This window comes from Ostrinia nubilalis, chromosome 29 (assembly GCF_963855985.1).
Source record: "Ostrinia nubilalis chromosome 29, ilOstNubi1.1, whole genome shotgun sequence".
Lineage (NCBI taxonomy): Eukaryota > Metazoa > Arthropoda > Insecta > Lepidoptera > Crambidae > Ostrinia > Ostrinia nubilalis.
Window position 1 is genome coordinate 2,929,100 of NC_087116.1, and position 14,323 is coordinate 2,943,422.

General features: G+C 38.6%; 2 protein-coding genes across 4 annotated transcripts in view; both read left to right on the top strand.

Annotated features, from left to right (window-relative positions):
• Positions 1–14,323, top strand: part of LOC135085659 (uncharacterized) — a 354,394-nt gene that overhangs the window by 20,676 nt on the left and 319,395 nt on the right. The window lies entirely within an intron of this gene.
• Positions 1–14,323, top strand: part of LOC135085683 (uncharacterized) — a 32,406-nt gene that overhangs the window by 9,356 nt on the left and 8,727 nt on the right. The window contains exons 5-10 of the mRNA XM_063980491.1: positions 4,585–4,752; positions 5,020–5,178; positions 5,570–5,731; positions 6,168–6,329; positions 12,182–12,244; positions 14,184–14,267. Of these exons, the coding sequence (XP_063836561.1) occupies positions 4,585–4,752; positions 5,020–5,178; positions 5,570–5,731; positions 6,168–6,329; positions 12,182–12,244; positions 14,184–14,267 (798 nt within the window). The remainder of the gene's footprint in view (positions 1–4,584; positions 4,753–5,019; positions 5,179–5,569; positions 5,732–6,167; positions 6,330–12,181; positions 12,245–14,183; positions 14,268–14,323) is intronic.

Here is a 14,323-nt window from a genome sequence, read left to right on the forward strand (position 1 = left end):
CCTACGATTCATGTTGTTTATTTACGTGCAATATGTGGGCATATTATAAAAGTGGAATGCCGAGTTGTATTTCTAAAACTTGTTCTATTATTTTATACTATTTGGCTGCGACTCGGCGTGACGACAATACAAAACATTTTTCGCGAATCGGTGTTCATACATTCACACAATACATTAGACGCCATGTTGTCATAAACGACATATTATAAAATCGCTGTGATTTAATATTCTTAATCATTAATTTTATGGCAAGTGTCCATCGGGAATCATTGTTCTTACACACAGAATCGTATTATTTCGCTTTCGGGTAGTAATATGTCAAAATTGTTGGTTCTTAGGCGAACAATGTATGGAGAACGAACATTGTCCTTTCACAATTATTTAATTCTAAAAACACTCATTTACAGAGTAGAAAGAAACAAGTAGTAAACAAACATCAAATATAATATTCAGTACTTGGCTCTTTGCAGAGATTTGTACCAGAGTAAATACAAATGAGTAGTTTGTATGTGAGCGCGCCAATATACGTATGCGGCGCGCACGCACACACTGACGATGATACTGATGAAGATGACCTACTCATTTGTATTTACTCTGCTAGTACTTTCTTAAGTGCCTTTCCTGTGCGAGTTCAAATCGATGGTCATTGGTCACTCCTAAAGGTAATAATAGCACACTTATCATCCTGGAAAAGGTACAACACCGGATCACCTTTCGCTGCGAGGCGAGACGTTTACGCCATGGTGACAGAGTAAATACAAATTCATTTCTTTATTTACAATAAACAGATTTTTTTTAAAACTAAGGCAAACTTAAATCTAAACAAAATAAAAATATTTAAAACTTATTTTACTCAAAAATAAAAGTATGTCCGTGAGGCAAAGAGGCGAGGATGCTGGCTGCATTTCCTCGCTGAATTGCAATACTAAGCCTTTGTGCAAGGAAAGAGCCAGCATTTAGATTTTCCGAAATTTTAATTAATTTAGGGGAAATGGTCCGAAACAGTAATTTAGCATTCGGTCCCCAAGGTCCGAAGGTCTCGACACCAAAAGGCGCAAATATGTAATCATTAGAAAGTGACTCATATTTGCGCCGTTTGGCTAACTCAGCTGACTCCGCTGCAGCCCCAGCTTTAGCAACTGATTCCCTGAGGTGGGAAGGGGCTAAAGTATGTCTCAAACTAAAGCCCGTCCCCGTTCCCAGGGAACCAGAGTGAGACCATCAGGTCTCTTGCCATCATCACGGACCAATCCACGTGGTTCTAACGTGGAAGGAACGTTGATGCTGTCAAGGGCTCTCCTGATGGCGTCGTTGAGAGCAGCGAGTCGGGTGAGACGACCAGCACTTTGCTGGCAACATAGACCGTGGTAACCGAATTGGTCCACCTCTTTGCCACAGGGACACGTATGGTATGGAGTACACAGAATAGAATAGAATAGAATAGAATAGAATAGAATATATTTATTTGTAATAAATGTGGTACATACATAGGTGTTTTAAGTTTAATTGAGCATTGCACATTTAGCTAAATTTTAGCATACAAATATTCATTACAAAATTAATAAAATGTCACACTATTAAATTACATTACATTAGAGATTGATTATTTAGGAATTCGTCAATTGTATAGAAGACATTTTGTATGAGCCATTTTCGTAATGTCGACTTAAAACTAGTGTAAGGAAGCTCTTTCATGCAAGCAGGTATTTTATTAAAAATCTTAATGCACATTGCGTAACAATTTCTTTGAAAACATGCAGTTCTAGGTGTTATGTCTAATATGAGTCTATGTGGATTTCTTGTATTAGTCCTATAATAGTCCTTTGCTTCAGTAAATAGTTCGTGATTTGACTTTACGAATTTTGCTATCTCCAAAATATAGATGGAGGCTAGTGTTAATATTCCCATAGTCAAGAAGTGTGGTCTGCATGATACGTCAGGGGCAATCCCACATAAAGCTCTAACACAGCGTTTTTGAGCAATAAATACTTGCTTTGCTCCAGGGCTGTTTCCCCACATTATGATACCGTACCTAAGTGACGACTCTACGTATGCATAGTACGCAACGGTGGCTGTTTCTTTACTAGTTACTTTAGATAATTTGTACAACGCGTATGAGAAACCATTCAATTTGTTGCGTATTTTATCTGTATGTGTCTGCCAATTTAATTTGGAGTCTAGTGTAATTCCTAAGAATGAAGCCTGTTTTTTATAGCATATTAATTGATTATTAAAATTTATATTGTCATGATTCTGTTTTAAATTATTAAAATTAATTAGATTTGTTTTAGTCAAGTTTATCATTAAATTATTATCATTAAGCCATGAATTAAGTAATGTCAGTGTATTAATTATGTCAAGATTATGTTCGTCCAGAGATAAGGTTTTTTCTGTAGTGATTATGACCGATACGTCGTCAGCAAACAGAATGGTTTTATGTGTCAAGATATCTGGTAGGTCATTTATGTAAAGAAGAAATAGGAGCGGCCCCAGCACGCTGCCTTGAGGTACACCAAGTGGGTTACACTTTACCTGTGATTTACATATTTGCGTTACATTACATTTATCTAGGTATGTTATTTCTACAAATTGACGTCGATTATTCAGGTATGATTGCAACCATTTTAAGGTTGGTCCCCGAATTCCATAGTAGTCAAGTTTTGTTAATAGGCGGTCGTGAGGTACCAAATCGAATGCACTGGTCATATCCAGTAATAACACCGATGTATGCTTACGTTGGTTGGTGTTTTGCAAAATTTCGTTTACCATGTCAAACATTGCTTGTGACGTTGATTTTCCCTTTTGGAAACCGTACTGAGATTTTTTTATAATATGATATTTATTAAAAAATGACATTAGTTTAAAATGCATGGCTTTTTCAAAAATTTTTGATATTACTGGTATCAATACTAATGGACGATAGTTTGTCACAGTTACTCTATCTCCTTTTTTAAATAGTGGTTTAGAAATTGAGAGTTTCAATTCTTCCGGAAATGTACCAGTTTCAAATGACAGGTTAATTAGGTAGGCTAGAGTAGTACTTAGTTCTTTTTTGCAAGCTTTTATAACCTTTGTGGAAATACCGTCATAACCTTCCGAAAGGGTGCTATTTAAAGATGAAATTATTTTTTCCACTATTTGGGCATCCACTGGAGTCAAAAATATTGTGCTATTTTGTTTTTGACTACTGGGCAGTTCTATTCTGGAGTCAGCAGTATTGGTCCTACTGGTGAAGTGTTCATTGAACACAGTGGCAATAGCAGTAGGATCAGTCTCTACATGGTTATTGTGTAAAATTTCACGTATATGTTCCCGTGAAATGTTTGCCGTAGTTTCACTTTTTATGACATTCCAGGTGGCTCTACATTTGTTTTTACTACCCAATACAATCTTATTATTTGAGTTTATTTTAGCCTTAGTTATGCATGCTTTTAAAAGTTTATTATATTTTAGGTATTTGATTTTATCGCTTTTAGATTTGCTAGTATAATATTTGTACCTATACACTCTTTTAGTTTTGCAGCTCTTTTTTAGACCTTTCGTAATCCACCTAGCTTGTTTGGATGATTGGTTAATGGTGACTTTGCGTATAGGAAAGCATGATTTGTAAAGTGTGCTCACAGATGTGCAGATTGGCGCTCACATACAAACCGCGCTTGGTGCGTTTCTATGAAGATGACCTACTCATTTGTATTTACTCTGATGGTGATCCGCATTGTGCGTTGCAGTTGCAGTACGGAGAGTCATACAAAAAATACTGACCGCCTCGAGTTGATACGGTTACGATCCGTTTCCGGGTTGATAAGTGTGCTTCGAGTTGTACCTACGTGAGTTATCATGAAATCGACAATTTTCGTATTCGTGATAGATTCGAATTAGCAATCGCGATCTTTCGGGCTTAAAAAGAAGACCGTTTCTAAATGTTTAGTTTAAAAACACATAAACCGTTCATGGAGCTATATACAGCTATAAACAGTAAGCAGTGAGTCTTTCCATATTTTTATGATCTAATGCAGTGTTTCTTAACCTGTGGTCCACGGACCCCCGTGGGTTCACAATCATATGTCAGCCTTATCTATGGACCATTAAACAATCATAAATAAATGCCACCAAAGGTAATCGAAATTTATTGCTGCTTTTTAATAAGAGCTCCTTCAAATTGTGCTTGATTTTAACCGCCTCTGTGGTCGAGTGGTAAGACCACCTGCTTGCAGAGGTCCCGGGTTCGATTCCCAGTGGGGGCAGTTTGGTTGGTGGTAGGGCTTGTTCTAAGTCCGCCTGGTTAGCTACCACCATCTTACCTAAGTATGTCGCTATAACAACAATGTTAACAGCATTGTTGTGTTCCGGCAGTTAAAGGTAAGATAGCCAGTTCCTCTGTAAGTAGTTGAGGATTCCGGATGAAGCTCGCTTCTACCTGTGGCCTGATCATCACTTACCATCAGGTGAGATTCAGGCCAAGAGCTTTCTCGTTGTGAATAGAAAAAAATCCTGGGGTCAGTGGATAAAAACGAGGTCCGAATGAATAGTTGATGTATTGGATGATTATTTATACACAATTTAGAAATGAAATTCGTTCAACAGCAGTTCGAAGCGTTGATGAGACTACAGTGATCCAGATGCCTTCGGATTCGGAGTCATCGACATATATTATTTTTGAGGGAAAAATCGGTGAACGTAGACGTTATGATTGTAAGAACAATCATTGGAAAGAAACCAGCACAGTCCATTGGGAATTTTGCGATGAATATGGTAAGCTTAAAGTCGTTTTATAAAGTCTTTAAACTTTCCGCACCCTGCAGACTTTCAGTAGGCTGACTTGGGCCGATTCTTTGTTTGAAGAATCGACCGATAACAATGTGCGCTAACCTAACTTCGCGCCAAGGAGAGGCAATTTTCGTAAACACAAAATCGACCCATTAAGATCAAAATTAAATAAACTTTATCTTTTCCACTTCAATTTGTGATAAATATCGAAAATAATCGTTCCCTCGATTTTAAATTCTTTATTTGATGCAGGTATGAATTGCAGCCGTTCAGATATGATATTTTATACAAATTTGACACAAGACATCACTTTGGCAGAAGGATCCAATGGCACCATAGCAAAATGTGTACTTTCGTTTGACCATTACGATGATGGCATTTATAAAAAAACCATACGTTTATACGCATATCGTGAGTAGGTACAATATTAATTTTATTATATTCTAGTGGAGCGTTGCAACTTTGACACTGGCCACTGGCCCATTTTTTGTCCCACTAGCTGTGCCCCACTGTGTTACCCGCGGTAAGCGTAGCTTATGTGTTAATCCAGGGTGTCAGCTAACTACATACCAAATTTTATTAAAATCGCTCCAGCCGTTTAGATGTGAAGAAGTAACAAACATACATAATCACGTTTCGCGCGTTCGTTGAACTAGCTGTCAAAGTGACACCCCGATACTGGTTTGTGCAAACAGCTGAATTTCGTTCGTTGTACAGTTGCGTTGCAGTTGAAAATTATTAGCGCAATTCAAGCTCTGGGTCTGAGGCCAGAAAGAATGTAATTGAATGTTTCTTATTTTAGACCCACCAAAGCTTACAAATAAAGATGGCGTAGAATTCCAATCCTATAACACCGACAACTACGTCGTGGAAGGGACTGACGGTGAAAATATTAAAATTAGATGTTTCAATAGACAATACACTGGGGCCTTGTTCTGGCGAACGTGTAACGATACTACGTCAGGTAAGTTTGTTTTAACAAGCAGATGGCTGAGTGTGAGTATACACTAGTGAGCGCGTAAAAAATGGCATCAAATGTATGACGGATTGTACAGCGCCCCTAGCGGAAACTTTCAAGAACCAAAATTTTCATATATTTTTTTAACGCGCGCACTCACACTCAGCTCTGTGCCCGCGACTTCGTACGTTCAAAACATACGACTTTCATACTTTTCAACCCCCGTTTTATCAACCCGGAAAGGGATCGTAACCGTATCAACTCGAGGTGAAACTCCGTAGTACTGCAACGCACACTTATCCGCTCCGTAACGTAAACGCTTCGCCTCGCGGTTGACAGCGTAGAGGAAGGCGATACGGTGTTGATACCTTTCCGGGTTGATAAGTGTGATATGACCTTACCGTGTGCCGTAATGTCAATGTACCTTTATTTATTTTTTCAGAATTATGTGAAACTGAAGACGGTACAAAATGTAATATGATTGAAAAATCATTTTGGTTGAAACCAGATCTTAATGGAACGCTCTTGTATTGTGTATTTAAGACTGATCGCGGACATGAAATAGCTACTAAGGCTACATTTGTGATCCACCCTAAAACTCAGAGTAAGTACCTATAAAGGTCATAGCAGACTTATCTCCTCGGAAAGGGATCAACGCCGTATCGCCTTTCGCGCGCTGTCAACCGCGAAGCGAGGCGTTTACGTTACTGTGCGGAGAAGTGTGTCGCAGTACGGAGTTTCATGCAAAGTTTACTGGCCGCCTCGAGTTGATAAGGTTACAATCCCTTTCCAGGTTGATAAGTGTGCTACATATTTTAGACACCGTGCAGACTTACAGACTTTCAGCCGATAGTTAGGTCGGCTTGGAATTTGTACGAGGAATCGGCCGATACCAAATCGGTGTAATGTGCGCACTTCCATTTTCCATACATGTTCATACTGATTAAGGCGATTATCACACTGCACCGCACTCCGCCGCGGTACGCGAGACGACAGATTTAATCATTGTATGCAAGTACCTCAGTTTGTATAGAAAACACGCGCGACACAACAACACACTGACAACGCGTCTGCGCGCGGGAGTCTTTATACATGTCTTGTAATTAGTGTCCGACCGAATATGGATTTTCAGCCGAAAACGGAAACGAAAACGAAGCTTCGGCTGCAGTCTCATTTTCGGCCGAAAACGAAAACGAAAACGAATATGACCTTCAACTCTCAAATTTCAATCTGAAATCATGTAAAAACTTTGAAAACCGTTAATGTTTTGACCAAAAACATAATGAAGTTTGACAGTTGATTTTGATAAGGATTGATTAAAGAAAACCGGCATTAAAACACAAAAAAATAATTATGAATTCTTAGTATAGCCCGACCAGGAACATAATTAACTTTTAAAAAAAATAAAACCGACTTCAAATGCGTGAACACAAAAAAAAACTAAAAATTAAAAATATTGCGTATAAAAAAGTTCATCCCCAATTTTCCACCCTTGGGGGTGAAATATTTTCTTCAAATTCGCATGAAACCACCCTTTTGATAATACCTATTCAAAAAAAAAATAATCAGTCAAATTGATTTATAATCGGCGGAGATATTGCGTATAAAAAAGTTCATCCCCAATTTTCCACCCTTGGGGGTTGTTTTTTCTATTATTAAATTTAAATGGGACCACCCTTGAGGTATTACCTATACGCCGAAAAAAGATTTGTTCAAATCGGTTCATAATTGGCGGAGTTATCGCGTAACAAACATAGAAAAAAAAAAAAAAAACATACGGGTCGAATTGAGAACCTCCTCCTTTTTTGAAGTCGGTTGAAAACCCTCGCCATGTTGCGGAAAACTAATGGTACTAATTTCTTTTAATGGCAACAGTAACTGAAAACTTCATTGACATGTCACCTTGCATGTCAGTCTATTGCTGTCAAAGTGTAAACAAACTTTATTTTAAACTAGCTGTGCCCGCGACTTCGTCCGCGTGGACTAATGACTTTGGGTAGGCACTTTTAAGAATTTAGTCTAATTATTTTACAAAGGCCTATGTTCAGCAGTGGACGTCCTATGGCTGAAATGATGATGATGATGATGATGATGATTTTACAAATAGCTTTTGCCCGCGACTTTGTCCGTGTAGAAGTCGAAAAAGTTCTCATAGGATTTTTAAATGGTTTTTAACGTTATTATCTAAATGTTTGAATACTATTTGATCGTTTAAACACAGTGAATGATTCAATTACATAAAATTTTAATGATACTTTTCACGGCTTCGCTCTCATGAATGTTAACGACCGTCAAAAGCACGTCGATAGATGGCGGTCACTAATTTAGACTTTGATTTGCTCGTTTAAACACAGTGAATTATTCAATTACATAAAATATCTTTATTGACTAAATTTTAAATATTATGAACAGTTCTATAAATGTAATATTTAGTTCCTAATTAGGACTAATGATACGTTTCACGGCTTCGCTCTCATGAATGTTTACGACCGTCAAAAGCACGTCGATAGATGGCGTTTTTAAAGATATTTCTCACCTCTTAACTATTTATTGAAATTTAGTTTGTCACATATCGTCATAAATTGTAGCCTATTTGTTAGCCTGGGTTATAAATAATAATACTGTAAAGTTTCAACAAAATCCGTTTATTAGTTTTTGCGTGAAAGAGGAACAAACATCCAGACATCCAGACAAAAAGGTTACAGTGAGCCAACCATAAAAGATAGACATATGCTGTCGCGGACTTTTTTGTAGAACTTTTAAAGGGGAAAATCCTATCATACATAATTTATGCGAAACTTTAACCGTTTACGCAGCGTCAGCTCTCAAAAGGAAAAAAATCACTGATTTGAAACATTCTTCATTGGTGCTCCGCTCCTAGTAGTCTTAGCGTGATGATATATAGCCTAAAGCCTTCAGGGATTAACGGACTATCCAACACAAAAAGAATTTTTCAAATCGGTCCAGTAGTTTCTGAGATTAGCGCGTTCAACCAAATAAACAAACTGTGATTAATAAATTGCGCCACTACAAACCGTACCAACAGATGGCGCTGTTACGATCTTACTATGGCAAACTCCACCGCGCATACAATCCTGCATCGCGGTGACGAAGTTTTTTACCCTGCCCAGTATATATAGACAAACCAAGATTGTGTAAATTAGATGCACTAACACCATAGATTCCTTATGATGGTTGAGCGTCATGTTCCACAACTTCGCTTCAGCTTTATAATATTAGTATAGAAGTATAGATGTGCGCAATTGATTTTGTGAATTAAATTGCTAAAATCTTTTTATAGTCGTGAAAGAAAAGTGGTTCACAATGTGTTAAAGTATTTGTCGAAGAGAAATACTAAGGGTTCGGACAATATTTTCATTGAATAATGTTTCCCTCAAAGGTTGTCAGATTGACTGACATGTTTATCGTATAGTACAGTCTACTATGAAAATTAGCTGTGGTTTGTTTCAACTACCTATTTTAAAATTTTTAGTCACTTTCTGAGTGTTGAATTTTATGGAATTGGGAAAGAAGTACCGAGTTTGAAGCGTTCATGAGCAGACATTGCAGTTGAATATTTTAAGTTCTGAATTTCATTATTGATGAATAATAAAATAAATCCTACTGGCTCGATTGATCGTTTCATTTAATTTATTTAAACCAGGTTACCTATAATAATATTATTCGTTAATTTATGAAAATATCAAATTAGCCCGTAATCCTGAATCCTGATACATAAAGTTAGCCTATTAATTTAACACAGGTACGACTGTACTCAGTGTTGCACTATCAAATGCAATTGACGCGCCTCTATGCCAGGGTTTTTATGTTCCTGGTCAGGCTATAGAATATTATTTCCGGTGTATAATGAAATATTGGGAAGTGAAGAATAAATAAAGGGTGTCCAGTGGGAATTTTTCAACTTCAAAAATGAATACAAATAAATTAATGATTTTTTATTATTTATAACTAATGCAAACTGGAGTTTAACTATTTAATTTTTATAGGCAATGTCTTTTAAATGATGCCCGTTTTACTATAGGCACTCTTATAGTCGGACCCTTACATTCGCAACTATGCGAGAGCAAATCGCGCTAATAATTTTCCTGCAACTTCACGGCGGATATTTTCTTACAGAACCTGAATTATTTAAGGATTGTTTGCTGTAAACTTTTGACTTGAGATATCCCCACAAGAAAAAGTCGCATGGTGTGAGATCTGGTGACCGAGGCAGCTAGGGTATGTCCCTGTACTTGCTGATCATTTATTAAAAAAAAAATAGTCCTCAGTGTCTCCATCGAGGTACTCTACGTGTGTGGTGAGACACCTTCTTGCTGAAATAGAGTTACGTAGTTGACCGGGATGCAGTTGCAGTTGTGGTATCAGACATTCATCGATCATTCGACAATACATTTCAAATACTGCGAACGCTCTGTAGGCTCCCGACCAGTGACTCATGGCGTATTTCAAATCCGCATTAGACTCTATTTTGAAACAATGAAACTTAATGAAAACTCTTTGGTTTTATTTGTATTCAATTTTGAACTTGGAAAATTCTCGCTAGACATCCTTTACAACGTAACCTCACTTCACAACTTCAAAAGAGTGTGACTGTTGGGAACCCAACAACGCGCGGGAGGAGACGTGCGGGCGGCGTACAATGACTAACGTCACCTCGGGCCGACAGCGTCATCATCGGCTGCGCTCGGGTCACACACTCGCCTTTGGGACACCACCGTCGTCGCACAAATACCGCGTACTCTCATAATTGATTGTAATTAGGCTGGCGAGAATTACAGCAACCTATTTTAATACAGTCCACTATTTTATTTCTTACTAATATTCGTTAGGACCCTAACAGTGACAATACCGCGTCCGTTCAAGTCTGATTGGAATCATGAGTGCACCAGATTCACTCCCGAAGATATCGGAACGATAAACGTCACCATCTTATTCACGCACGCATTTCTGATATTCGGTTTGGCCGAAGCTTCGGCTGATTTTTGGCCGAAAACGAAAATATGGCCGAATGTCCATTTTTTGGCCGAAAATGGCCGAAAACGAAAACGAATATTCGGTCGGTCACTACTTGTAATGCCACATAGAGGGAAAGTACTCTTAATGCTGTAGCTAGTATTATATTATCTGTGGCAAAACGTAACCAAGACATATGACGGGAACTGTGGGTCTAGACAAAGTGCAAATTATAATCGCAAACCAGTCGAAAAGTGGTCGAAAAGTCCCTTTTTTGTATGGAGTTTTGACGGATTCGATTTTCGATTCGATCAAAAAGTGCGTTTTGTCTAGGGGGGCTGGTCTTGCGAGATACTCACTTTAAAAGACAACCTGGCACCCGCAGTGAGTGTGCGAGCGCGATAGCAACATAATTACGCGCGAGCGATAAGGATGGGTAGCTAGGGGTCATTAGACAAAATTGTACGTGCTCACGGACCAGTCTATAGCAGACTTATCAACTCGGAAAGGGATCGAGACCGTATCGCCTTCCGCGCGCTGTCAATCGCGAGGCGAGATTATGTTACGGTGCGGATCGTGTGCGTTGTATGGAGTTTCATACAAAATACTGACCGCCTCGAGTTGATACGGTTACGATCCCTTTCCGGGTTGATAAATGTGCTACGTCCTTTACAGTCCCTAAAGTAGACAGTTGTCACTACATCCCAAACTTTTGACCTGAAAAATCACCCCAGAACCTAGATACGCCAATGGACAGACCTAAATTAACGTGGGCGAAGCCGCGGGCAAAAGCTAGTCTATATCTATACTAATAAATCTGTAGAGAGGTCAATTCTGTACATGAAATATATTTTCAAAATAACTATCAGGGGGTGATTAGTGATCGATACTGATGCCAAAAATTCAATCAGTAAATTTTTTGTCTGTCTGTCTGTATGTTCCTTAAGAAACAAAAACTACTCGACGGATTTTAACGAAACTTGGTACAATTATTCTTCATACTCCTGGGCAGGTTATAGTATACTTAGGAGCAGAGTAGTGAAGGGAAATTTTGGGAAAACGGGAGAAGTTACTCCATTTTTTAAGCTTCCGTCGCGTGTGCAGCCTTAAGCCTAAACGGCTAAACGTAGGCACTTGAAATTTGGAAGGGACGTAGCTTAGGTACCGTAGAGGTGCACTAAGAAAGGAATTCCCGAAATTCCCACGGGAACGGGAATCAGAGGGAAAATCTTTTTGTATGAAAAATCTAAACCGCTTAAGTTAGACGCTTGAAATTGGCATGCAGGTACCTTAGTAAACTTAAAGCTTAGTTACAACAAGATATTGCAAAATTCCCACGGGAACGGGAGTTAGCGGGAAACAACATTTGTATGAAAAATTCTAAACCGCGTAAGATAGATGAAGGGGGTAAAACGGGATCCACGCGTACGAAGTCGCGGGCGGCCGCTAGTACCTAATAAAATGACAAAAATCTACTTTCAGCACCACCGGAGCCAGTAACTCCTAAAACGAAGGAGGATGATAAGGAGAAAAATTTCCCTGATAGTAAGTAAAATAATGTTATCAACTATGTAATACCTAACCGCCTCTGTGGTCTAGTGGTAAGAAGGCCACCTGCTTCAGACGCAGAGGTCCCGGGTTCGATTCCCAGTGGGGGCAGATTTTTTCTGTTCGGTTTGGTTGGTGGTAGAGCTTGTTCCAAGTCCGCCTGGCTAGCTACCGCCATCTTACCTAAGTCTGTCGCCATAACAACAATGTCAACGGCATTGTTGTGTTCCGGCAGTTAGAGTTATAGATCCTCTGTGGTTGAGGATTCCGGGTGAAGCTCGCTTCCACCTTCGGCCTGATCATCACTTACCACCAGGTGAGATACAGACAGGCCAAACGTCAGCGAGACTTCAAATGTACAGTCGCGGAATGAAAAGGTTCGTCACCTTAGTGTCGGTTTTCGCTTGCACTAGGTACTGTAAGAGTCAAACCTGCCAACATAACAGTGCAAGAAACAGTGCTGCTAACATTTAAATAAATATGACGTTTGCTAACGAATAAGGTTTTGCTTGTTTATTTTTCTATCCCATCAGTGCAATGCAATGATGACATTGACCAATTGAAAATAGTTTTTTTTATTTAATAGAAATAATAATGACAGGTTGAACCAACAAGAAGGTTTTAGTTTATCAATCATAATAATCTTCTTGACAAGATAAATAGTCAAACAACTTTGATCCGAATAATTTTGAACTTTACTGACGAACAGTTAAAGAATATTTTCTCTAACTCGAGATTATTCTGTAACATAGTTTCAAAAGGTAATATTATGATATGTGCTCGTGATTCGTTGAAGCACGGTAATACTATCTATACAGTATTCCAACTCGGCCATAATTATTTTTGAAATAAATGTCAACAGCCCCGCGGTACGTCACGGTATGACAACATGCGATAGGGCTGCTCACCTACAGTACCCACTCTAATTACATCTGTCTACTTAGAATTTCTGTCTAGTTTTGTGATTGTAATTTTTTTTTATTTAGACAAACAAAATACTTTGTGAATGGAATAGGATAAAAATGCGTGTTGTTTTGTGATTAGTAGATTTAATTAAAAAAAATATACTAAAATAATTTTGAATCTACTAATCATAATGAGTACTTAATGACCTGTTACTTTAATTTCAGGCGGGCGAAATCGTTGGCAAAAGCTGGTTTTATACAATATATAATTTTCATTTCAAATCAATCTGACTGAAAATGACCATTTCTGACAGTTAATGACTAGTTATTGACAAATTTGACCGTTTAAAACGGTCAGTCAAATTCAATCACCTTAGTCATTTTCAACACTAGGCCATCGACGTCCGTTCGGCACATTCGCGACACCCCTAACTTTTGGATCTCGACCACGTCCCTAGATTTGAAATTCGAAGGAAAGCTCGCGTTTCGTCGGTTTATATGAAGTTACAATACTGTATGATATTATTACCGTGGTTGAAGGAATCAATTTGAAAACTGACGAACCTTTTCATTCCGTGACTGTACTTCAGATTTGTATACTCTGTAACGTCATAAGTAAATGTCACACCTCCCGTGCCGCTCCCATGCCTCAGGCACTGACTGAATTGAGGACGTAGCAGACTTATCAACTCGGAAAGGGATCAAAACCGTATCGTTTTTCGCTAGCTGTTATCGCCTTCCGCGCGCTGTCAACCGCGAGGCGAGGCGTTTATGTTACGGTGCGGATAATGCGTTGCAGTATGGAGTTTGATACAATGAATACTGACCGCCTCGAGTTGATACGGTTACGATCCCTTTCCGGGTTGATAACTCTGCTATGACCTTTAAGCGCTACCAACCGGTTCTGGAAATCATCGGGGGAGGCCTGTGTTCAACAGGAGACGTTATATGGCTGAAACGATGATACATACAGTGCTATGTGACTTGATGATGATGATTTTGATGATGAATGATCTTTTTGTTGCTTTCAGTGTACATATACATAATCGTCGGGGTCGTGGTTGCCCTTATAATAATAACGCAAAGAGCTGTAGTACTGTATTTGAAGTGTAAAGGTAATTTTATTGTTTATTTATTTGATCACCAACAAGATTTGTAGAACATTGTAGCA